This window comes from Macrobrachium nipponense, chromosome 25 (assembly GCF_015104395.2).
Source record: "Macrobrachium nipponense isolate FS-2020 chromosome 25, ASM1510439v2, whole genome shotgun sequence".
Taxonomy (NCBI): Eukaryota; Metazoa; Arthropoda; class Malacostraca; order Decapoda; family Palaemonidae; genus Macrobrachium; species Macrobrachium nipponense.
In genome coordinates this window covers 5,153,979-5,181,147 of record NC_087214.1, presented here as the reverse complement: position 1 = coordinate 5,181,147, position 27,169 = coordinate 5,153,979, and the positions used below count along the sequence as shown (strand labels likewise).

Below are 27,169 nucleotides of genomic sequence, written 5' to 3'. Positions count from 1 at the left end.
TTACGAAACTAGGAGAGAGAGTATTGCAACAGCTCAGGAACCAAGGAATAATGATAGTAGCCTACCTAGACGATTGGCTCATTTGGGCGAATACAGTGCAAGAATGCCACGAAGCAACAACCAAAGTAATTCGGTTTCTGCAAAGTCTAGGCTTTCAGTTGAATCTAAAGAAATCCCGACTACAACCAGCAAGTCAGTTCGAATGGCTGGGTATTCATAGGGACCTAGAGGGTCACAAGCTATCTCTTCCATCCAAGAAGGTCAAAGAGATAGCATCGGTGACAAAACAGTTCATCAGGAACAAAAAGATAACAAGGTGATCTTTAGAAAGAATTCTCGGCTTACTCCAATTTGCCTCAGTAACAGACGTCATACTGAAAGCCAAACTCAAAGACATCAATTGAGTTTGGAGGAAGAGAGCAAAGATACATTTAAGAGACAAAGTATCAACAATTCCCTCTGTATTAGTAAAGACTACTTCCATGGACAGAGTCCAAGAAACTGGCCAAATCAGTTCCTATGCAATTTCCCCCTCCTCAAGTGACGATTCATACAGACGCGTCACTCAGTGGTTGGGGGGGTTACTCCCAACACCAAATGTTTCAGGGGACCTGGTCTCTCAGTATGAAACAATTTCATATAAATGTGTTGGAGGCGATGGCAGTGTTTCTAACCTTGAAACAATTGTCTCATCACAAGACAAGTCATGTGAAGATAGTCTCAGACAACTCGGTGGTAGTCCACTGCATAAACAGAGGGGGGTCCAAATCACCCAAACTGAATCATGTCCTAGTAGCAATCTTTACCTTGGCAGCAAAAAGAAACTGGTTCCAGTCAGCAACACATCTGGCAGGAGTAAGAAATGTTATAGCAGACGCTTTATCCAGGACCAAACCTTTAGAGTCGGAATGGTCCCTAGACATGAATTAGTTTCGGTGGATATCCAGACTAGTCCCAGATCTCCAAGTAGATCTGTTTGCGACAAGCGCCAATCACAAACTACCTTGCTACATAGCCCCCAAACAGGACCCTCAGGCCTTTGCCATGGACGCATTAGCAATAGACTGGAACTACTGGCAGAAGATTTATCTGTTCCCTCCAGTGAATCTTCTGATGAAGGTATTACACAAACTACGTTCCTTCAAGGGTACAGTAGCCTTAGTAACACCCAACTGGCCCAAAAGCAATTGATTTCCACTCCTAGTAGAGCTGAAACTCCATCCCAGACAGATCCCACATCCAAAGTTGACACAAGTAGTTCAAACACAGACTGTGTCAGCTTCCTCAAGAATAGTTCAAACCCTAACTTTGTGGACTTCATGAAATTCGCAGCCCATAAAGATGCAAATGTTGATGGAGATAATGTCTTGTTCATAGAATCTGACAAAAGGGATTCAACGCTTAGGCAATATGATTCGGCTGTTAAAAAATTAGCGGACTTTATAAAGAATTCAGACATTCGTCAGATGACCCCAAATTTAGCCATTTCATTCTTTAGAACTTTGTTTGAAAGAGGCCTAGCCGCTAGTACTATTACCACAATTAAATCAGCCCTGAAAAAGATTTTTCAGGTTGGTTTCAAGATCAATTTAGCAGATTCCTATTTTTCGTATATCCCTAAAGCCTGTGCACGGCTTAGACCTTCAGTCCGTCCACAAACGGTTTCATGGTTTTTAAATGATGTTCTGAAACTAGCTTCAGATACCAATAATGAATCCTGCTCTTATATTTCCTTAGTCAGGAAAACCTTGTTCCTTACAGCCATGGCTTCAGGTGCCAGAATATCAGAATTAGCAGCTCTCTCCCGCAATCCTGAGAACCTAGATTTCCTCCTGTCAGGAGAAATACTGCTCTCTCCAGATAGGAGTTTCCTGGCTAAAAATGAAGACCCTCAAAACAGATGGTCCCCTTGGAAGATTATCCCCTACCTCAGGATACTTCTCTATGTCCGGTAGTGACTCTTAAGGCCTTTTTAGCTAGGTCGTCCTCTCGATCCTCTGGTTCTTTATTTATCAGAGAGCACGGAGGTACTATCTCCATTCAAGGTATTAGACAGCAAATACTCTACTTCATAAAACAGGCTAACCCGGAATCTTTTCCACACGCTCATGATATTCGGGCAGTAGCCACCTCTATTAACTATTTCCAAAACATGAATTTTGATGATCTTAAGAAGTAAACGGGTTGGAAATCTTCTATGGTCTTTAAACGTCACTATCTTAAAAATATACAAGCTCTAAAATTTTCTACTATAGCAGCTGGAAGTCTAATCTCTCCAGATTTTTCTTAATTTTGTTTCGTCCCATTCTTGATTCTTTTCCCTTCTACCTGCCACTCTCACCACGATGCCTCTCACCTCGGTAAAACGAATACAGCCACCCAGATATCCTGATCTCCTTTAAAGAATATCGATCAGCCTTGAAATGTGTTCATTCTTATAGGTACATATTGTATTATTAAGTGTATATAAAACTTTACTCCTAATATAACTTATGAATATTTACATTTAAATTTTGTATAACCTAGTCTTAAGTTAGTGCTTAAGCTTATATATCAGTATTAATTTAGTAAACCTTTATATAAGTATTAAAGATGTTTTCATTGTACCTTGTATTAGAATTGATATTCATAGGCTTGGAAGGCATTCTCTTGTAAATTTTCACCGGCGAACACAGGTCGACCCAGAAAAGGGATTTTGACGAAGGAAAAATCTATTTCTGGGGAGAGACTTGTGTCGCCCGGTGAAACCCTACCCTGTTTATTCCCATCCCTTTCCTTTCCAAGCTATTATTGAAATCCAAATACAGAAGGATGTCAGATGGCGCTGGTGTCGGGCGGTGGCGGGGTGATCCAGTCGGACGCAGTGGAAGCCTCTGTTACGGCACACCCCACATGTGTATATTGATGAAGGAATAATCTAAATGGAAGACGACCAGTGAACAGTGGCTTTCACACGCCCTTTCCTTATACACGACGCCCTTACGGGTGCTCGCGCGAGGGTAGTAACCTCTGCATACCATTACTTAAACTTTCTCTGGTATAATTGGAAATTATTTATATCAGAAAAGTGACAAGAAGGACCTTTTCACCGGGCGACACAGGTCTCTCCCCAGAAATAGATTTTTCCTTCGTCAAAATCCCTTTATTAATAACACGGACACATTGTGATAAATTACCAGTTCTATATTTCCTCTATTTCCCCCAAAAATATGAATAGTGAAAATTTCACTGGCTACTTTATGAATTTAGCCCATCTCTTCTCTTTTATTTTCATTCATGTATACTTACACCTAGCTCTAAACATTTATCACTTGCAAACACTTAAAATAAAAGAGCTACCTGTATTAAAAGAATCTGCTATGGCTTATGCTGGCTGAGGTTTTAACACTTAATTCCGGAGTAATCTAAGAGAGCATGAGGAACTTACTGTACCAGAGGTTTTCTTAAATTTTCTTATTTCACTCACAACTGGGGTGAAAACACCCCTAATACTGTTTAACCTTCACCTTACACAGAAAAGACATCAAGCTACAAGCTATATTTTGCCAATTTACTTACATGAAAGTATATCATATGGATATGTTACCCAAATACCCAAAACTTTTCTGGGTGCAGAAATTAAATAAAAATTTTCTTCATTAAGTCTTAAACATTTTTTTATGGAATCAGCTCTTCTCTCTCACTTTTTAATATTTCTGGGTCCTGCCTCCTTTAAGTGTAACATTTAGTTAAGCTAGTTATTACTATTTAAAATGCCATGCCCTAAATTAAGAAAGGTCAGTTCCAACTATAACTGACAAGTGGGATCATCTTCCTTTGGATCCATATTTTTCCTATCCCCAGGTATACATGCTCCTGGAATATGGAGCCCCTACGGGCATTCTGATCCCTGGCCCATTCACTTCCACATGGGTTGTCTAGATGGTGCTCTTGCTGACACTCCCATGTACGTAGGTGGGATGAATCACTCAGTTGGAAGTTGTGCATTTTCTGGGGGGGAAAAGAAAGGGCTTTAGTACTTCCAATGTGCACAAAAAGGTTCATATAACAGCAGTAAAAAATAATCATAGCTAATAATTGTTTACTACCCATAATTATCCAATAATGTATGAGGTGTATCAATGTTATCACTATGTCCAAAGAACACTAGATGAAGAGTACTTGCAACTAGGGCAGAAATAGCTTCTTCGACTGATCCCAGCTGAATATGGGGCCATTTTTCTGTTCTTACTGAAATATAAAAAGAAGCCGTGCCATGATTAAGATAAAAATATGACATATGAAAAATTACCAATCTCCAGAACAACCTTTCCTCTAAATCTCAAGTAAAGGAGGGAAGTGTGCATGGTACTTTTTTTTATAAAGGAAATGAAAATGCATAAATTTCATGCTATGAAACCAAAGTATTTAATCAAAACTGGTGCAGACACCATTATCAGTATCTAGCTTCACACAGACCAACATCAACATGACTTGAAGAACAGAAATATCACTTGCGGGAAGAACTCGAAAGCCTTCACTTCACACCCTGCTAAACTAAACGCATCCTTGATCTGCTCCTCTTCTACAGTGGGTGGGATGTTGGACAGATGCAAGGTAGCACTAAGAGGATAAATATTCTGGAAAAGAAGAGGAATTACACCAAATTTTACACACACTATCTTTACATACTATTTTTATTGACTGAAATGACACTTCATGCTTATGACGTCTCAATTTCAGGCCATACCAATACACAAACTTCTAACAACTACATTATCCATTTCAGCAAAACTAAGCTTTCCCCATTTGGATGGCTCCTTCAAACTTAGACAAATCATTAAAAATAGATGAAACTAGTATCATTAAAAACCACCAAGGAAAGAAAGACCTGTGCAAACCAACCTGATAATTCTTGGAGCCTGGCTTCTTGAAACGGTGCAGAGGAGAGTTGCTGTAATACTTAGTGAGACCAGCATCTGGCTGACCTTCCTTGGGTAACTGCACTGTCTGATGTTTCCTCAAAGCAACACGAATTTGCTTGCCCCAGGCTTTCATCTTGTCCAAGTGTGAAATAGCTACAAAAATAGAAAACAGTAAGTTCCTTGACTTTCAAGAACTGTGTGCACTCCATATGCACTCACGGCAATTTAGGGTCAAGACATGGCACATTAATATGATCTTGAAGCTCAAAAAATACCATACCTAACTGCGTCTGATGAGGTTCAGACATCTGAATCAGGGCATTATCCTTCTCACTGAATAGAATCTTGACGCGTTGTACATCGCCATACACTCCTGCAAGTACAGTGGTATTGGAAGCTAACAAACAAATGTACTGCAGGAAATATTGCTGCAAATGCACCGATGAAATGCCTGCCTGCTTTCCTTCACTGAACGTTAACAAAGAGCACCTATGTAACACTATCCACCATGCAATAAGTCTTAAATACTTGAAACCGCTCATTGCTTTCCTCAATTGAATGTTAACAAAGAACGCCTATGTCGCAATGCCCACCCCGCACTAAGTCTTAAATACTTGAAACCACTCATCTGGGTGGATAACTAAATATGATTATAATGAAGTTTACGTTTTCCAATTCTATTCACTGCACCATTGCATTTGATTGCTTGATTGAGAGAGAGAGAGAATATGACACTGGAGCATGTTCATTCAGTTTTTAAGGAGCTGGCAATAAATAAACTTTGCAATCTAGTTACCCTCTGACCAATTTCCAAATTACCAAGTAGTTTTCAATATACTAATGCTTCTCGAATATCAATTATTGCGGTTAACAAAACAATCACATTTGAAGAGCTGCCTTTTGTGCTTCTTGTATCAATTATTGTCCCTTGATTTAGCATTCTCTAACTCATACAACCCAACAACAATTGCAATGTCTATGGGTGTGGTGAAGATGGACTCACTGAATGCCGTAAAGGCACTACTACGTATTTAGTAGTTTAACCCTCTTACGCCGATTGGATGTATTAAACGTCGAGTCAAAATGTCTCACGTATGCCGATTGGACGTATCATACGTCGGCTCAAAAAAGTTTTTTTAAAAATTCGCGGAAAAATACTTATAGGCCTACCAGCCGAAAACTTTTGTATCACGCGCCTTGGGGGATGCTGGGAGTTCACGGATCAAGGCGTTGTTTTGTTTACAATCGCTACGCAGGCGCGCAAGCACGAATTTCTTTCTTATCGCACTAAAAAGTATCAGTGACACATCTCGGAAATTATTTCGTCACTTTGACATAATTTTTGCACCATTTTAAATTATCCTTTACATGAAGTATTATATATGAAAATGTACGCAATTTTATGTAAAATACAACAAAAAAATACTCATGATTGTAGCTTTTATCAGTTTTGAAATATTTTCATATAAATAACGATAAGTGCAAAAATTTCAACCTTCGGTCAACTTTGACTCTACAGAAATGGTCGAGAAACGCAATTGTAAGCTAAAATTCTTATATTATAGTAATATTCAATCATTTGCCTTCATTTTGCAACAAATTGGACGTATCTAGCACAATATTTCGATTTATGGTGAATTTATGACAAAACTTTTTCCTCGCGTTCGTGCGATAACTCTTCAGATAAATTTTTTCGTGCGATTGTCCTAATGTTTGCACCATTTTAAATTTGCCGTTACATAAAGTTTTATATATGGAAATGTGCGCAATTTCATGCACAATACAACAAAAAACAACCCATGGTTGTAGCTTTTATCAATTTCGAAATATTTTCATATAAATAACGTTAAGTGCAAAAATTTCAACTTCGGTCAACTTTGACTCTACCAAAATGGTCGAAAAACGCAATTGTAAGCTAAAACTCTTATATTCTAGTAATATTCAATCATTTACCTTCAGTTTGCAACGACTTGGAAGTCTCTAGCACAATATTTTGATTTATGGTGAATTTATGAAAAAAAAAAAAAAACATTTTCCTTACGTTCGCGCGGTAACTTCCGAAAAAATCAGAATTTTTTTGTGCGATTGTCGAAATGTTTGCACCATTTAAAATTAGCTGTTACATAAAGTTTTATATATGAAAATGTGCGCAATTTCATGTAGAATACAACTAAAATGATTGAAGGCTGTAGCTTTTCTCTATTTTCGAAATATTTGCATATAAATCACGATAAATAGAAAAAAAACCACGTTCGGTCAAATTTGACTCTACCGAAATAGTTGAAAAACGCAATTGTAAGCTAAAAATCTTACGGCCTAGTAATATTCCGTCATTTTTCTTCATTTTGAAACAAATTTAAAGTCTCTAAAACAATATTGTGATTTATGGTGAATTTTTGAAAAATATATTTACCTTCACTCCGCGCGCCGATTCGCTGCCGCAAGTCTCCGAAATACGTACATTGCATTATCCTAATATTTGCTCCTTTTCATATTAGCCTTTTTATAGTTTCATATATCAAAATGTGCGCAAATTCATGAAGAATACAATAAAAAATAATTGAAGGTTGTAGCTTTTTCCATCTCTGAAATATGTGCATTTAAAAAAATATATATATAAAAATTTCGACATTCGGTCAAATTTAACTCGTCCGAAATGGTCGAAATCTGCAATTCTAATCTAAAACTCTTACAGTATCGTAATATTCAATCATTTGTCTTAATTTTGAAACAAATTGGAAGTCTCTAGAACAATATTTAGAATTACGGTGAATTTTTGAAAATAACATTTTTTTACGTCAGCGCGTTACGAATTCGTACATCATTTTGTGATAATATTTTTCCGGTGTTGCTTTTATTGTTTTACTATGTATTATATATCAAAAGGATTACAATTTAGTGTCCAATACAACGAAAAAAAATTAACTTGTTAGCTTTGACCGTTTTTTGCACAGCGTGATTTGAATACAATTATCTATGAATTTTTTTTTTTCGCTACAATATATCGCATTATTTACATATGATAATGATATTATTTTTCATTTCTGATGATTGCATACTAAACTTCAGGCAATGAAAAAAAATGAGCCAAAAATGAACTCTTAATCTTTAAAACTAAGCGCGCTGTGATTTTTTGAAAAAATTATTTTTTCCGCTTCCGCGCTCACTCCAAACCGGCGCCGGCATACAGGAGAGGTTTTGATTTTTAGGGCTTCGGCGTAAGAGGGTTAACACAACACTGACTTCTGATACTCTAACACTTAAAGGTCTGGCCCAAAATGGGTTTGTATTTCATAATCAAAATGAAGAAACTGAGGCTCCTTTTCAAAATGTAAATAGACAAATTGAAAATTATGGAAACTTATAATAAAACTCCCTGATTTCTTTTCAAAGTTCTCAATTTTTTGTAGCATTCTTGTCAAGCTTACATTTTCCTTGTTAACTTCTGGTTTGAATTCTGCTGAATTATTTATTTTCTCTTTCCTTCTCTTTTTCTGCTTTGATAAACTTTCCATAGTTTTCTTAAATTATTTGCCTACCCAAATACAGATGTGATATTTACTCTGGTGGACAATGAAGCAAGATAACTCATTATAGTTTTGCGACTCATAAAACTGGCATGAAGGCCCTGATCTTGGATGAACACATCTACACCTTTAAATACATCTACATACCCAACTTCCTGAAAGCCTGATATTGAATCTATTTGAAATATAACAAACTTCCTCATCAAGTTCATTGTCAAGACTACTTTTAACTGAATATCAAGTTCTGAATGGAAATGCAAAGCCAAGTAGAAGTTTTTAGACTGGCAAGAACAGTGACATTTTGAATCATCATCTCCTGCACTTACAATATGCAAGTAAATCCCAGGGCTGAAAATTCAGGGAAATGCAAGAAGGTGAGAAGCATGTTGCCATCAATGAATTCTATTAACACAGAGAACTTCACCAAATTGCCATCCTTTCCCCAGTCTCAAATTCTTGCAATGGAGCGCCTGTCTATTTTGGAAAAGTAAAATTGCATTAGGGGAAAACTTACGCTGGTTTCCAGTCCTAATAATTGACTGACAGTTCCTACTGCCTGATGTTAATTGTACCCAGATACTCAACAAGATTAAGACAAACCCAATGGAGCAGTCAGGCAGCATAAACATTAAACTACTACATAAATGAATGTATGAAGTTCAAGTTATTAGTAGCAATATTTATCCACTGTGACTTGGGAATAGAGAAGAAAATGAAAAAAAGCCTGTATAAACACAAATCCTACTGAAGATCAAATTAGTGACAGAGCATATCATTTTCAAGGTCTCAGGGAAGGATAGTACATGTTTACAGTTTTCACACTGCATGCATTATAAAGAAAATTGGAAAATTAATAAAATAAACTCAGTTGATAACTGTATATGTATTAATATTTAAGCAATAACCTCATCAAATGAAAGTCAACAAGATTTATACTTTGAGGATGAAAATACACATATGTAGTAAAAGTTTTAGCAGGTCATTTATTTTGTATAATAGACTGGATTCTATGAACTATCCTATAAAAAACTAACAAGTGTACAACACACATGGGTGCTGCACGTGCAATGACTGAGTGACGTACTGAAGAGGGTAAAGAGAGCGTCAGGCATGACCATCTACAGTAGAGGAGAATCACGAAGGAGAGGCCAGTCCAGCAAGAAAGATGGAGTCCAGGGGGCACCACAGCAACAACATAAAACCCATCACGTTAGATACGACCCTTAGGTTCTGGCCACTGGTAGTGGGCTATGTAAGGAGGTGGGAGGGGAGTGGGGAGGGGTAGGGAGGGACGGAGGGAGGGAGGGGAGGGAACGGAGGGGAGGGAGGGGAGGGGAGGGGGACGGAGGGGGAGGGAGGGAGGGAGGGAGGGAGGGAGGGAGTGAGGAGGGGAGGAGGGAGGGAGGGACGGGAGGGGAGGGAGGGAGGGGAGGGAGGGAGGGGAGGAGGAGGAGGAGGAGGCATACTGCTGGCTTGGTGCTAGCAACTGTACTACTTGCATCATCACTGTCGCCAACACGTATCACACACACACAAACAAACAAACAAGTACGCTTTCCCTAAAACCAATCCACCCAGAAGAAACTCTGGGCCACAATCATTCTCGAGTTAGGACTAAACTAAGCAACACCATGACACACTCCAATTAACATTTTGGGTATTCAAGAACATTTGACTGATTAAGGGTTGTGTGCATCATAGTGCTGGCAGCATATGTGAGGAGGAAGTGTGCAGCAGACCCACAGACCAGCAGGGACCACTCCCTGGTATCAAGACCCACTTTTGGTTAAGAGATTAAGGGGACTTGAAATCTTGATTTTTATTTTATTTATCTTTCCAGACTTAAATGTGTTATGCAATTAAATGTCGGGCATCTTGATCAAGAGAATGAAAAATAAAAAAATTTAAATCCTGGGTAATACATAACTTTAAAAGTTCATCATCTTTAAGCAACTTAGAGAAGCCAATTTTCCTTATTACAATATAAGCAAGTATTAGAGGTTAGAAGCAGGATTATCATCATTGTACATATACTACCAGGATTATCATCATGTTGCAAAAAGAAAAATAGTAGCATGTGTGCTAGCATTTCTCATTAATAGGATGAATGTAAGAGCTGCCACATGCTTGCAAATGCTAGAAAATCTCTTGGAGCAAACTGGGTTCAAAGGTTCAAACTATATTATATAAGACTCCAGTGCAGCACTCTCGAGAACTACTTTAGTATCCAAGCAGAGGTATGCAACTGTCAGATATCAAACAGAGATGGATACAGGGGGAGGCCTGCAATATGTAAGTAACTGGACTATACAAAGCAATGTACAGGTTGTGATTAACTGCAGGAATTTTGCTCTTAGAGGAGAGCATCAAATTGGGCTCAGTAGGTAAAGTTTTAGCACGTCACCTCCCAGGTAACCAGTCATCTGAAGCAGCACTCACAGAGTGAATCTTACAATTTTCAAAACAGAATGAGTAAGACCTTTGCCTAAGTTCATTGCATCACGAAATTCAAATTAAAAAAAATGAAGCCTAAGATCTACAAAAAATAATTAGTGAACTATTCTAGAGTGTCCAAATTAAAATTCTGTCCAATCTTGAATTCTGCATATACAGTATTGAAGTTACAAAACTGATGGTAAATGATGTACTGTGTGAAGTGTCAAGAAAGTAATATGCACAACTGACCAAGCTAAGGCGCAGTAACTAAGATACTTCTTTGAGCTTTTTCCCTCGTGGAACATGTTGAGTACTGACCTCCTCATTCAGGTTGGAGACTAAGCAGAACACAGTTGGCGGACGGCTGACTGGGCAGTCAGTCGCAGTCCTGCAGTGCTAAGAGCAGCAGCAGTTGGGGTCACTCCAACTCAGGGCATACCTGTGAACTGCATGCCTGCAACACAGCAATGATGTACTACATATCAATGCATGCAAGCTTCCCAACTCACATGATGTTTACACATAACTCACTTCTGATTTTGCATTCTTTAGTCTAGGTAATAGCTGATATCTTCAACAAAGAAATAGAAAAGGAGCAAGAATAAAAAATAGGGAGAAAAATTCCAATCCTTGAGTTATAAAATATTTTATTTAACAGAAACATTACAAATGTATTGCAAAGATGTTAATGATTTAAATTTTTCCAATTATCAGCTGGTGCACAGAACTATAGGCAAAAGGAAGGATAGAAAAACCCAGATCAAATCCTATAACAGAGAAAGTGGTAGAATTGTTTAGGATAAAAAATCAGAGAAGCTCTAAAAGGTGAAGGAATGAATAAATGAAAAAGATAAAACAAACATTTGGCATCATTGGAAGATCCCAGTTTTTCACCCTATGTCAAACCATACCTAGTGGGTGCCTTCACATTTAACCTACCTGACTGTGTAGCGTTCTCGCTAGTATGGTTCATGTTCAGGTTAGGAGCTGAAAGAGAAGAAACTGAAACAGAGATAGTACACAGTGAGAGTCCAAGTCAGGTCAGGTCAGTTTAGGACATGCTAACACAGGAACAGCTGGCTATCACGTTGGTGGTGAGTGATGATGGTAAAGATGATGATGACAAGGGCTCAGCATAGATACAGAAGTACAGCAGCAGTCCCAGGTAAGAAACCAAAATCATATAGTAACTGTGGTGGCTAGACAACAGCTCAACAGCAGTGTCAGCAGTAGGAAGCCAACTAGACGATGACGACAAATGGGATTAGGACCCCCAAGACAGATCCAGGATTGGCTTGATGCTAACAAGATATTTGGTCAGGATGGAATGAATCATGGGTATCTAATAGGCTATATCATTATGGGGAAAACAGAGGAAGAAAATCAAAAGCATCAAGTGGGTTGTGGAGTAGAGATGGGAAGAAATACTGGAGACAGATCTTCCTTCAATGTTTATGTACATGAAAAGTATCTTTTTACCTAGTGAGAATAAAAATTATGTAAAAAAAATGAGTAAGAATAGGATACGGAAGCCAGTACAAGTTTTAACAAGACTACAGGAGGACAAATGTTTATTTTTCTTTTTTGTTTTAGGAAAATTAAAGGTTGGGAATTTATAGGCAAGTATGAGAGAAATATCCTTCCATCAGACCCTAGTAGTACTGAATCATCATTCAAATAATGCACATGGCTTCTCATTTAAAGATCTGTGAAATAAAACAAGTAATACCATGACTAGACAATCAACTCCTATGTAAAAAGAAATAAAATAAAAAGAGAAAAAAAGTTGTATCAGGGCTTTTTATATTTACCTTCACTGGAATTAAAACTTGTATATATGAATATATATACTGTATAGGTATATTAAATTTAACCAATGATTTGTTCTCTTTTTCACATTCACTAATAAGGCTGCATAAGACACCTATAAGGGACTTTATAATGGCAGTCGGCAAATCCACCATACATGACCCGCAATCATCATAAGTAGTATTTGACAATTGTTAAAAATTAACTGGAAATTCTTGAAGTACATTAACTAGGAAATTATGCTGAGCCTTACCAAATATGATATTGTTATGATACAATAAAGTTTTGTGCATACTTACCTGGCAGGTATATATATAGCTGTATTTTCTGAAGTCCGACAGAATTTAAAAAAACTTCCGACACACGCAGTGGTCGGCCAGGTGGTTAGTACCCATTCCCGCCGCTGGGAGGCGGGTATCAGGAACCATTCCCATTTTCTATTCATAATTTTTATTTCCACTGTCCCCTGAGGGGAGGTGGGTGGGTACTTGAATATATATATATCTGCCAGTTAAGTATGAACAAACTTTATTGTATCATAACAATATCATTTTGCTCATGAACTTACCTGTCAGATATATATATATAGTTGAACCCCACCGTTGGAGGTGGGAAGGGACAGAATAGAAGGATTTTGGGACACAAATGCATGCAGATGATTTACATCTTGGTTCCACCTGTTAGCATAGCCGACTTCGTGATTACTGTCACCCAAGTCTGCTTCTGCTTTACTAGAGTTGCCAGCGAGGTAGAGACCTATGAAGCTGGTGCACTCCAGATGATCTGTCAACGGGGGCGTGACCACAATGTGACTAGACCATATTGACCATACCATGAGGGCTAAGAAGTAAATATATATATATAATAATATATATCACCACCTGACCAACCTAGCCAAAGTTAATGTGTGTTAACTAAGGCTTCAGAGTTAAGAAGTCGCGTTGTCAGCGACTCCACAACTAAATTAAGAGCTCTTCCTAACCATTTTCTACAGGATAGGATGAGTAGTACTTCTTGCCCCAAGATTGTGTCTGCAGACACGTATGGCCCTAGCGAGCAGCAGATCTCATATGCCATCTTCACATCTCGCAGGGAGTGTGAAGTGAACCCAGAGTTGCTTCGCTAAAACAGGTACTCAGGATGTTGCTGAGTGCCATGCTCTGTTGAAATGCTTCCGAGGCCGCGCCCTCACCTCGTGAGCATTCAGATAAAAAGCTTTCAAATCTTTGTGCAAACACAATGAAGGAGCATTTTTTGAAAGAACTCCTTAACCCTAAAACCAGGGTGTACTTCGATATGGGCAAGTCTGGTCTTTTTCGGAACACTGCAGATTGCCCGACTGACTTCGACTTTCTTGATTTTAAGTAGATAAAACTTGAGAGACCTGACAGGGCACAGGACTCTCTCTGGCTCCTGCCCACTAACTTGTGCCATCCTTGCTTCCAAGATCCTGGCCAAGGACAAAAAGGGTTTCCATTCTTAGGCCATAACGAAAGGCTTAGAGAGCACACCTCCTTGTGTTCTCTAAAGCCAAAACTTGTGACGATGGCTTAAAATCTCACTAACCCTCTTTGTCGTATCTAGGGTGGTTAGAAGAAGGCCTTCCTGATCACATACAAGAAGTTAACAGGCAGGAGAGGTTCGAATGCTTTGACATCACGAACTTCAGACTACGTCTAAGTTCCATATTGAAAGCTTCGATCCGGAAATGCACAGTCTGTACTAAAGTCAGGTGAACGACCAGTTTGACCAGTCAGACGAATCAAGGACAGCAAGGCTGTACCCTGAAGACCAAAAGGCACTATTCTTAGCTGAAGGATGAGTGTCTGGACTGCCTGGGCGATTCAATCTAAGCAAACCTTGGGGGTGTATCAACGCAACCCAACGTCGTCCGCAATCGACTTCGTCAATAAGAAACTCAGGGCTACTATATGTCGCCTGATCTCGCACGAGTGTCTGACTCCGAGAAAACAGGCGAGGCAAAAGTAGATGGTGAGCTAGAATCGAGATTCCACAGACCTCAATGATCGTGAAGGTCTTTGTTGTTTGACAGATGCAAATCTGTCAAACAACATTCTCTGTTGTCTGTTCGCACTGGCAGAATTTTCAAAACTCTCGGCAAACCGCTAGACCACTGGTAGTTCAGGTGATCTCCCCCACGTTCCCGTGGCGCTGGTACTTGGAACTATTCCCGTTTTCCTCAGATTTTCTCTGAACCCTGTCTCCTGAGGGGAGGAGGGTGGGAATTTAATTATTATACACCTACCAGGTAAGTATGCACAAAACTTTATTGTATCATAACAATATCATTTTTATGCATGACACTTACCTGGCAGGTATATATATAGCTGATTGACACATTTGGAGGTGGGTCACAGACAGCAACATCGTCATAATTCAAAAATTAACTAATTTTTAAAATTATTTATTAAGTTCCTTACCTGCTAAGGTAGCTGACTTCATAGGTCCTGCCTCTTAGCCTGCTAAACCTTAGTAGCTCTCAACTAGGATGTGACCTGTTTGTTGAGAAAGCTAATAACAAGGGTCTGACAACTGAGCGGGACCAATTTTTGTTTTTTGACAGGAAACCCTAGCCCTCTCTTACCAGGGGCATTCATGCTAGGATAAGTTAGACCACCTGAACCACACACAAAAGCTAACGTAACACATTACACTTCACATACTGAAGAGGAAATAACCCTCTCAGACAACCATAAAAAGAACACCACTTAATTAAAATACCTAGCATGTTAGTAATCTATCGTTGCTGCCGTCGATCGAGACGATTCGTACGGACTTTTGCAATCCTGTAACGAACCTCTAGATGATCGTTACATTCTACGCCTGTTGTTATAATAGGCTCTTTCTCGTAAACTCGCGCAGGGACCGAGAGAAGATACTTCTTAAGATATGAGAGAGCTGTGGAATATCAGAGTTGATGTGGACCACTGGTTCCAAAAACTCGTTTCGAGGACTGGAGGGACTACCGAATTGCATTTACTTCTTTCAGATTAAGATCCAGGACATCTGAAACACTATCCAGATGTCCGGCACCTTCTTTCTATCATGACGCACTGAGAGATGTTCAGAATAATTCCTAGATCTTGAATAATATTTCAGTTTCCCGGTAGGAAAAAACTGTGGTCTGAATTGCAGTCTATTCGGGGAAACAAACTTCTTCAGGAAGGAAATGGTCCCCAGCAAGCTCATCCATTCCCTCCCCGAGTATGCTTACTTCCCTATAAGGCTGCGCTTTGCCTAAGCAGGAGAGCATATAAAAGTGCAATGTTGCGGTAGACTCGTAGTTCTATACCGTGCGGTAACGAGCACCGAAAGGATTAAGAGATAACTCTGTTGAACATAGTAAGGCAAAACTAATGCAACGTTATCATTCACGTAAGAAATCCCCTCAATCTTAGGCTAAAGTCCGTGATTGTAGGACAGAGATACAGTTAGTCAGTCAATCCGCAGGAGAGACGTAACCGCCAGCACAGAGATACGGTTAGTCAGTCAATCAGGAGAGAGAGAGACGTAACCTACAGCGCATGACAGCGCACGATCTGTTACTGGTGGCTCGGTTGGAACTTGGACAGTCAGACACAGCAGCAGCCAGCAGCTTACGAACGTCGTCTCTTAACTTTATGTCTGGGTTGCCAGCTACCCTATTCTACGAAGAAATAGGTCCGTTATTTTTGAACAAAAAGAGACTCTCAAGCTGGTATATTTAAGCGAAACAGAAAACGCTAAAATATATAGATGCGTTTGTGTCGTCAGAACACTACCATACAACGGTAAAAGATAAATCGGAAACTCCTGGAAGGCTGCAGGGAGTGACGATTAAATGTCCTTAAAATAGTAGACAATAGACCTCTCGGTTTGCCATCCGAAGAGGTAACTACAGCAAGCGTGTATGACTTGAACCAACCAGTAGTAAAATAACGCAAGGCAAAAAATTTTATTATATCACAATAAAGTTTGTTCATACTTACCTGGCAAGACATATATATAGCTGAATTCGGAAATACAGCTACATACATATCTGACAGGCAAGTTTCATGAACAAAACTTAGAGAATCGAAGCAGACATCTCAAGCTTCTTAAGATACTGGACATAAGCGTTCATTGACGTAGTCTACAAGTCTATTTTCTTGTACGAGTCTGCGAATGAGGAAGGAGAGCTCTTCCGAACCTTGTCCTTATTCGCTTACGCAATATCAAGTTAATGAGATGTTTGTCAATGAGAACTAACCCATTAACGGTACAGAGAGATATTTTGTTTTGTTCAATGAGGGGGAGACCCAACTTACTTGACAAAACGATAGTATATTGTCAATGGGGGAAAGTCACTGAATTGACAAAACGTAATCCAGGAAGTCGAGCATTTATTTTTCCGATTCCGTCTCAACGAGGAAGAGGGGCACAACGAATGCTGTTAAGAGACTAGGCTTACGGCAGGGTGAACGACGATGTTCAATTCGGCAGCGTAGTCCCGACTAGAAACTAACAAAACCTATCATCTGAAAAACCCTTTCAGATGGGCTAAAAGCTTGCAAAATTATCCTGGGAGAGGAAGAAATTCTCCAACCAGCTTCCTCTCCCGTATCACAACTAAAGCCTGCTAAAGCTTAAAATTATTGGCAGTATGGCAAAAGGAAGTCCTGTCTTGCGCTTTCCTGAAGAGCGTCCTTTTGATGAGTACCTTTGCAAGACTCCTACTGAACATTGCCGAGAGTCCTGACGTGCAGGACATCGAGCCTTTACCTAACCCGTAACTGCCTTATCGCAAAGTCTTTACTGCGGTAGAGAAAACGAGATCTTCCCTAGAGCTTTCCTTCCACTCCATCCACCTTTGCCGAAAGCAATAAAATATTGACAGAGATCTCTTGATTCACGAAACCCGAGGTCTTTGCTGGGTTTCGAAGACGAAGTTGTCTGTTCACTTTAAGCTTCCTCCGAAGCACTGCTTACTTCACATTCTTTTGCATGTGAGGTATAAGGTATCACCGAAGGTAGAGGTAAAAATTCTTGAGGCCCAAATCGTAAACAAGAGCTTGAAGAGTTCAACAGAAACGTTCTGGCGCGCTCGGCGTCCACTGGCGAGGACGCTCGGCGTCCTGGGTGCGCGCTCGGCGTCCACTGGCGAGCAGTGAGCACGCTCGGCGTCCACTGGCAGCAGCGAGCACGCTCGGCGTTCCACTGGCGCGCGCGGAGTGCGCTCGGAGTCCACTGGTGCGCGCTTAAAGGCGTGCACCCGCGCGCGCCTGGCGTCCATCCGAACGTCCCGTCCAAGCCGAGCGTCAAAAGAAGCGTGCAGAAAAGCGTCACGCTCCTGACAGGCGTCAAAACAAGCGAGATACATTTCGGAGAGAAATCCGACTGCACGAAACAGTCTCAGGAGAAGGGTCGATCGTGCGAGAATACGAGGGGCGACTGGCGAGGGAACGCCTTCTTATTCTCACAGTAACAAAACTCGGACGTCCGCTCTCAAAAGCGTTCGCGTCCTGCTACTAAGACTTCCATTTCATATTTCTCGGTGGAAAGACGTACACGTGATCAGGCGACGTTCGCCTTCTTACTTCTCACTGGAACGCATAACGAGAGAGAGAGAGAGAGGACGTGAAGCGTCCTCCTCTACAAAGCTTCTATTTAGAGGGCGCGAGTCCTTCCGAAAGCTCCAACCCCTGCGCGGGGAGGACGCTTCGGAGGACGAGAAGCAATCCTTCAGGATTCGTGCACGTGCACGCACTTAGGCAGTCTGGGGATTTTCATCAGAAACTGCCGAAGGCACGCCAGATCGGTGGGGGTTCCTCGTAACCCTCCTTCGGCTTTCGACATGCCCTCTCCTTGGTTCCTGGGAGTTCTAGACCTAGAGGCGTTATAAGGCCGATCTGACGCACCCTCCACTACACAAGGGGCACTGTCACTGCACTTAGCCACTTCACCTATTGCTCTCTAAAGCAACACTTTCGATTCTAAGTTACGAATCGAAATAGTATAAGAGAAAGGGCAATAACCTCTACAGACACTGTTTTTAGGGCCCGAAGGCAACATTACAGGGTTAGGCGTAACAAAAACAGAAGTAGAACTCTTCACCACAATGAAGGAGAGCGATCACCTCTCGCAGACATAGTCATAACCCGTAGGCCATACTACAGCGTTAGGCAAAATAAAGTCTACCGGAAGGTTAGCAGTATCACTACCCTGACTTTCGTAATTGATTAATAGCGTACATACTAAACAAACTTTTTTCCTTACGGAATTAGACACGTTTACTGATTAATTGCGTACATACGCAATCATACTTTTTCCTTACGGAAATTAGACATGTTTACTGATTAACTTGCGCCCCCCAAGTGCGGAAACTACCGAAGCTTTCGGTAGCCACACCCTATCTTTGCAGACAACACCCTCTGAAACTAGCCTAACTAGATTCAGATATCTTATGCAAAAATGAATCAAATTCAATCAATTTAAGATAGCGTATGTCTAGCCACAAGAAATCCAAGTAAATAAATTAAAAGACAATAGGATACTTAGCGGCAATGAAGTTTTCCAAAATCTAAGACGGAGGTACTGGAAACAGGTGTTTCCAGCACCGGCGACAGAAAAATTATGAATAGAAAATGGGAATGATTCCTGATACCCCGCCTCCCAGCGGCGGGAATGGGTACTAACCACCTGACTCCCATGCGTGTGTCGTAAGTTTTTAAAATTCTGTCGGACTTTCAGAAAATACAGCTATATATATATCTGACAGGTAAGTTCATGAACAAAGAACATGTTTACTGATTAATTGCGCCCCCCAAGTGCGGAACTACCGAAGCTTTCGGTAGCCACACCCTATCTTTGCAGACAACACCCTCTGAAACTAGCCTAACTAGATTCAGATATCTTATGCAAAAATGAATCAAATTCAAATCAATTTAAGATAGCGTATGCCTAGCCACAAATCCAAGTAAATAAATTAAAAGACAATTAGGATACTTAGCGGCAAATGAAGTTTCCAAAATCCTAAGCCGGAGGTACTGAAAACAGGTGTTTTCAGTACCGGCGACAGAAAATTTATGAATAGAAAATGGGAATGGTTCCTGATACCCGCCTCCCAGCGGCGGGAATGGGTACTAACCACCTGGCCGACCACTGCGTGTGTCGGAAGTTTTTTTAAATTCTGTCGGACTTCAGAAAAAATACAGCCTATATATATACCTGCCAGGTAAGTGTCATGCATAAAAAAATAGAATAATACTGCAGTGCTATGACACTGGCTTTAATGTAGTACCTGTCATTTAGAAGCAATGCAACACTAATTGGGGGAATGAATGATGTAATTTTTACATGTCTCGTTTACTTGAGGTTTCAGGTCAAATCCACTAATGAGCAGCACCCTTTTTTAACTCTTTGAAAATGGGATATTCAAATTTAAGAGAAACTTATTGAATTACGGCCAGCTTCAAATGTTAACAACATTTTAACACAACAATCGCCTGCTAAAGTAAAGCCAAGAAGTTACGATACGCACTGCTGTATAGTAACAAACTCCTTGTACGTATTGATAAAAAGTGCTTACAGAAGTAACTTTCCTCTTAAAGCATTATGATATCTACCATCAAAGATCTAGACAATGAGGAAAAAAAAAACCGTCTTGGCCTTACATCAAAATCATTATAATCAACAAAAAGCATATGGAACAATCCACCACAACTACTGTTATTTCTCTTCAATCCCTTTGGCTAAAAGCTTGCTCCCAAACTGAATGCATTCTTGAAGAGAATGAACCAATACCAGAGAATTACATCGCAAAAATCCCTAACATTCGTGTCCAGAAACTCGCAAGGAGCTCCTGAACAAGAGGTAGGGCAGCATCAAGGCTCTTTACATCGTGAGTGAGGGGATCAAGCCATTAGCACTCAAAAGGAAAGCAGCTGCAAGAGAGAGATGGTGGAGGTGGCAGCAGTGTTAATCAGGCAGTACCATAATTCCTCCCACAGGTGAGGCCCCATAGGCAGCGGTTAGCGGCAACGAGAGTCCATGCACTGCAGCAAACGGGGAGGCTAGCACACCGGGGGCACCTAATACAATACTGATAGCCCACCCAAAGGCTGGGTCCATGAGCCCCCACCACACACACACACACACACACACACACACACACACACACACACACACACACACACACCACGCCAGGTTAAGCAGTCTACTTCCAGGTCTTCTCACATGACAAACCATCAAGTACATAAATGAGTTTAGGAGTGTTTCACTTAGCAAGGGACTACAAAGAGAGGTTGAGCACCAACAGTCAATGTCGTGGGTGATTTTTGCAATGCAATGTTATCCTTCATTGTATGCCCTATATAACCATCCCCTCTCAATTTCCTTGGTAGATTGAATGTCAAGTGACAGCCCCCAACAAATACTTAACTACCCTTAACTACCACAAGTGCGCACAACTAGTAATAACATGTCCACATACACCCACCTGTTTCTATCGAAAAGCTTGTAAACCCTCTGTGAATTCTACAAGGGGGGAGGTCTACATTTGGATCAGAGCAAATAGAAGCCTGTAACTCTTGATAGCTTTGGTGGAACCCAAAATATAAACTACAACTGGTCATTAGATAAGCATAGTTTCCAACCTTACCAATGGAGGTCACGTGCACTTGGGCCATGTGTGGCAAAGGTGCTGCTACGTACAGACTTAGGGGTTTCTCTCGCGTACTACAAAACTTAATAAAAACCAGCAGAAACCGAGTCATTCATTGATAAGGCAAGGTTCCAAAATTGTCCGAAAAAGCTTTCTTAAGACAGAGATAAATTTCAGTCAATGAACATCAAGGCAAATTTATCTAGGGGTGGTTTTTGTTAAGTTCTGAGGATGCTGTGGGAAACCAATGGGTCACCCTTCAAAATGGTATTTTCTCTCTCATCTTTCCAGGGATGAAATTCTTGGATTACAAAGGGACAGTTTTGGAAAGGTACGTATTTGGGGGCACACAAACTTAAGAAGAAAAAATATATATACAACTAACCCCTGGCATGGCAACAAAATAACCATTATCAAAAAATGATGCGTACAAAAAGTTCATGTATGGAAATACTGTATATAATTTTACTTGTCCTATCAGTCTTGTTTGGTTTTTGCCACTAAGTTGCTATGTATATGAAAACTAAATAAATCTGGTACATAAAAAAATCAACAACAAAAAACAGGAAACGTCCAAGCGGACAGAGGAATGGAGGAAAGTTGGTAAGCAATGTGGAGGGAAGAGAAGAGGGAGACAGTCTGGTGAAGTCAGGGAAGAGGAGTCCTGAAGAGAGCAGATGGGTCCACCATAAAACCAGTCCCACAGCCACACTCAGGGCCCGCCCCTATGAAAATAACATGAAAGCAAAATACTTCCCAAAAACCACTGTTTCATCAAAATTGTTACAATGCACAGCCGTAATATGCTCACAAAACAATTTATGAGTGTGTGAAGGTAAACTCCAAGTGACCACACAACTGTACAATACTATTAAATCATATTCTCATTCGCAGGTACATTGAGTGTGTGACTGTGGGCTGGGACTGAGGGTGGGCAGATGGGCCACTTTGCATGCAGGGTAGTCCGCATGGGAAGCAGCCCACATTGCGTGCAAGGAGTGGCCCGCTGGCCAACCACACTGCTGGGCAGGCCACGCCACTTACCACCAATGGCTGAGGCAGAGTCCAGTGTAGGGTCACCAGTTGGCAGGTTGCGGTTGGTGTAATCTCCTGACTTGTCATTGTTGTACTTGACATTAAGATTGCTCAACTTGCTGTAGTATCAATTTGCAATGTGCAGCAAGCATTGTAGTAGATGTTCTGCACATCAAGAGTCTGGAAAGATAAAAGATAATTGAATTCTCAGAAGAACAGAGGTAAGTTATTTTGGCATCAGAATAACTTCAATAAATGGCCATACACAATTAATATGATATTGTTATGATACAATAAAGTTTTGTACATACTTACCTGGCAGATATATACTTAGCTATAGTCTCTGACGTTCCCGACAGAATTTCAAATCTCGTGGCACACGAGACAGGTAGGTCAGGTGATCTACCCTTCCCGCCGCTGGGTGGCGGGTGTATGAACCAATCCCGTTTTCTAATCAGATTTTCTCTTCCACCTGTCTCATGAGGGGGGGCTGGGCGGGCCATTAATCGTACATATATATATCTGCCAGGTAAGTATGTACAAAACTTTATTGTATCATAACAATATCATTTTTGTACATGAACTTTCCTGTCAGATATATACTTAGCTGATTGGCACCCTTGGTGGAGGGTAAGAGACAGCTAAACAATATAGAAAAGGGAAACAACACATGTTGTAGGATGTAAAAACCTTGGTTCTTACCTGGTTAGGCAGAAGACTTCATGGATACTGTCTATGAGTCTGTATTGCCTGAAGAGCTACAGCGAGGGCGTGACCTGTTGCTGAAAGACTCTTCGGATCTACCAAAGGCATTTGTCATCCAGTTACATGGCAGAATCCAAGTAGGATTTTGTCAAAGGGGTTCACCCGCTTACATGACAGAACCTGTCCACTACAATTACAAGGAGCCAAAACAATCCAGACCACCTAACCAATCTAACCCGTGTTAGATCTAAGATATGAAAGAGATGCATACCCACATCCTCTTTCATCCAACCATAAAAACACAAACCAAATAAGATTAAAAATAGCTAAGCTAATAAGGATACGTTTCAGCTCCCTGTCCCAGCACCGAATCCGTAGATACGTAGGGTCCTAATGCGAAGCACTTATAAGTGACCCTGACGTCTCTCAAGTAGTGGCTCGCGAAGACCGAGTTGCATCTCCAATACGTCGCTTTCATCAGGTTTTGCACAGACATATTCTTGTTGAAGGCTAATGAGGTGGCAATAGCCCTCACTTCATGGGCCTTAACCTTAAGACGCCTGAACTGGTCCTCGTCGCATGCTAAGTGGGCTTCCTTAACCAGACTTCTTAAAAAGAATGCTATCTTAGACAAAGGCCTACTGGGATCTCTAACAGAACACCAGAGGTTGTCCATATTGCCCTTAAGTTGCTTCTTCCTTCTGAGATAGAACTTAAGACTTCTAACAGGGCAAAGAGCCCTTCTGCCTCTCCCCCTACAAGAGCAGACAAACCTTGCACCTCAAAACTCCTGGGCCAGGGATTAGAGGGGTTTTCATTCTTAGCCAAGAATGAGTGAAGGAAGGAACAAATCACGGACTGATCTTTGAAGCCTACTCTTCCATCTATGGCTTGAAGTTTGCTCATCCTCTTGGCGGATGCCAAAGCCATGAGGAAAAGGGACTTCTTTGTTAGGTCCCTAAAGGAAGCTGACTGAGGAGGCTCAAATCTTGCGGACCTCAAAAATTGAAGAACCACGTCAAGATTCCAGCTAGGTGTTCTCGAAGACCCTTTCTTAGTGGTCTCGAAAGACCTGACCAGATCATGAAGGTCCTTGTTATCAGAAATGTTCAGGCCCCTGTGCCTGAACACTGTGGCTAGCATACTGCGGTACCCCTTGATGGTTGGGACTGCTAGCCCACACTCTTCCCTGAGGAATAGAAGGAAGTCAGCAATTTGGGTCACAGAGGTACTGGACGAGGAAACTTTCTGATTCCTGCGCCATTGACGAAAGACATCCCACTTCGACTGGTAGACGCGAAGGTGGAAGATCTCCTTGCTCTGGCAATAGCCCTTACAGCTTTTGAAGAAAAACCTCTCACTCTGACAAGACTTTGGATAGTCTGAATGCAGTCAGACTGAGAGCGGAGAGGTTTTTGTGATACCTGTCGAAGTGGGGTTGTCTGAGCAGATCCTTCCTTGGTGGAAGGGATCTTGGAAGGTCCACCATCCATTCCAGTACCTCTTTGAACCAGTCTTGGGCAGGCCAGAACGGAGCAATCAGGGTCATTCTTGCTGATTCCGAGGCGGCGAACTTCTTCAGGGTCTCTCCCAGGATCTTGAAGGGAGGAAAAGCGTAAAGGTCTAGACCTTTCCAATCTAGAAGAAGGGCATCTACTGCTATCGCCCTCGGATCCGAGATTGGGGAGCAATAAAGGTCCAGCCTCAAGTTCTTGGAAGTGGCGAAGAGGTCTAGATGGGGCCTGCCCCACAGTTTCCACAGGCTCTGGCAAACATCTAGATGAAGCGTCCATTCCGTAGGGAGGACCTGATCCTTTCTGCTTAGGAGGTCGGCCCTTACGTTCCTTTCCCCCTGTACGAATCTGATGAGGAGCCTGACCGTCCTTACCTCGGCCCACAGCAAAAGATCTCTCGCTGTTTCGTACAGGGAGAAGGAGTGAGTCCCCCCCCTGCTTTCTGATGTACGCCAGAGCTGTGGTGTTGTCCGAGTTCACCTGAACAACGGAGCCTCGGACGTGAGACTCGAAGGCTTTCAACACCAGCCAAACAGCCATCAGTTCCTTCTTGTTTATGTGCCAGGCCACCTGTTCCCCCTCCCAGGTGCCTGACACTTCCTTCGCTCCCAGAGTCGGCCCCAACCTGCTTCCGACGCGTCGGAGAACAACACTAGGCTGGGGTTCAGGGTTTGTAGAGACAGGCCTTCCACAAATCTGCTGGGATCTGCCCACCATAAGAGCTCCTTTTTGATCTCGCGAGTGATGTCGAAGGAAAACGCTAACTCCTGGGAGCGACGATCCCATTTCTGGTTCAGAAAGAACTGAAAAGGTCTCAGGTGCAACCTTCCTAGGGAAACGAACTGCTCCAGTGAGGAGAGTGTCCCCAGCAGACTCATCCACTCCCTCGCTGTGCATGCATCTTTCCCTAGAAAGGTTGCGATTTTCTCGGAGCATCGAGCTATCCTTTCCGGGGACGGATACGCTCGAAAACCCGAGAATCCATCAGAATCCCCAGATAAATACATTCCTGACTGGGGACAAGCTGGGATTTCTGGATGTTGATCAGAAGTCCCAGAGAACTTGCCATATCCATTGTCTTCTGAAGGTCCTCCAAACGTTTCCTTGATTTGGCTCTTATTAGCCAATCGTCTAGATAAAGGGATATCCTCACTCCTTCCAAGTGTAGCCATTGAGCGACGTTCTTCATGAGCCCCGTGAAAACCTGAGGGGCTGTCGAGAAGCCAAAGCACAAGGCCCTGAACTGGTATACCTTCCCTTGCATCATGAACCTCAGGTACTTCCTCGAGGATGGATGAATCGGCACAAGGAAGTAAGTGTCCTGCAGATCCAGGGACACCATCCAGTCCCCTGGACGAAGAGCAGCCAACACCGATGACGTGAAGGTCGGATACCAGTTCTATAGTCTCTTTTTCCAGCATCTGGTCTACTGCTAGAAAAAGGTCTTGGCTCATGATGGGATCCTTGTACCTGGCCGTTAACTCCCTTGGAGTTGTCGTTAAGGGAGGTCTTGAGGAGAAAGGAATGAGGTATCCCTTTTGAACTACTGAGAGGGACCAGGTGTCCGCCCCTCGCTAAGTCCAGACATCCGCAAACTTTAGAAGTCTGGCGCCTACTATCGTCTGGAGGACTTGCATGTTACTTTGGGGTTTTGACCGACTTGGAGAAGGGTTTACCTCTCCTGCTGGGTCTTCACCCTCTGAAAGAAGATCTGGAAGGAGGGGCACCTCGAAAGGGCTCCTGCACCGAGGGTTTCTCCTTCTTGGCCTTAGAAGAGAAGGCCGGTCGAGGTTTCCTTGCAGACTGAGCAAGCAGATCCTGGGTCGCCTTGGCTGTAAGAGAGCTTGAGATATCCTGGACGATCTTCTTGGGGAAAAGCTGGGAAGAGAGCTGAGAATACAAAAGCGAGGACCTCTGGGTGTGCGACACCGATTTAGTCAAGAAAGAGCAGTACACCGCTCTTTTCTTGACCACTCCTGCTCCAAACAACGATGCAATCTCGCTCGAGCCATCTCTTACGGACTTGTGCATGCAGGACAAAACACTGTGGAGATCTGGCGAAAGAGCGTCTGGCGTCTGGGTCTTTCTGGCCAAAACTCCCAAGGACCAATCCAGAAAGTTGAAAACCTCCAAGACCCAGAAAATCCCCTTCAAAAGGTGGTCTAACTCGTTCAGCACCCACGACGTCTTAGCGGAATTAAGGGCAGAACGTCTGGTGGCGTCCACTAATGAAGAGAAGTCCGAGTCCGCTGATGACGGAAGTCCCAGGCCCAAAGGTTCTCCAGTCTCGTACAAGAACCCCGTACGTCCCGTCAGCTTGGAAGGAGGGAAGGAAAAGACCGTCTTCCCTGCTTCCTTGGAAAGGAGCCACGAACCAAATCCCCTCAGGGCCTTCTTCAAATATGGTCGGTTTCATCCTGACGCAAGAGGAACCCTTCGCAATCCTGGAGGTAGAAAACAGTGAATGCGGAGACGGAGGAGCGGCAGGGCTGAGGGAATCTCCAAACGCTTGTAGAAGCAAGGCGGTCAGCTTCTTGTAAGCCGAGAACGAGGCAGTTTTGGCAGAGTCGTCATCCGAGCCTTCCTGGTCCTCTTCCA

The 27,169-nt window shown here is 42.0% G+C and overlaps 1 protein-coding gene across 3 annotated transcripts in view; it reads right to left on the bottom strand.

The window, feature by feature from the left end:
- Positions 1–3,042: 3,042 nt before the first annotated feature.
- LOC135199264 (polypyrimidine tract-binding protein 3-like) overlaps positions 3,043–27,169 on the bottom strand; it is a 40,176-nt gene continuing 16,049 nt past the window's right edge. Inside the window, exons 2-8 of one of the 3 annotated variants that reach the window (XM_064227152.1) lie at positions 22,362–22,532; positions 11,186–11,321; positions 5,185–5,277; positions 4,885–5,057; positions 4,459–4,619; positions 4,162–4,230; positions 3,043–3,990 (exon numbers count right to left, since the gene is read on the bottom strand). In XM_064227152.1, the coding sequence (XP_064083222.1) occupies positions 4,464–4,619; positions 4,885–5,057; positions 5,185–5,212 (357 nt within the window). In that variant the 5' untranslated portion in view covers positions 5,213–5,277; positions 11,186–11,321; positions 22,362–22,532 and the 3' untranslated portion in view covers positions 3,043–3,990; positions 4,162–4,230; positions 4,459–4,463. The remainder of the gene's footprint in view (positions 3,991–4,161; positions 4,231–4,458; positions 4,620–4,884; positions 5,058–5,184; positions 5,278–11,185; positions 11,322–22,361; positions 22,533–27,169) is intronic. The other 2 variants (XM_064227150.1, XM_064227151.1) reach the window with 2 other exon arrangements.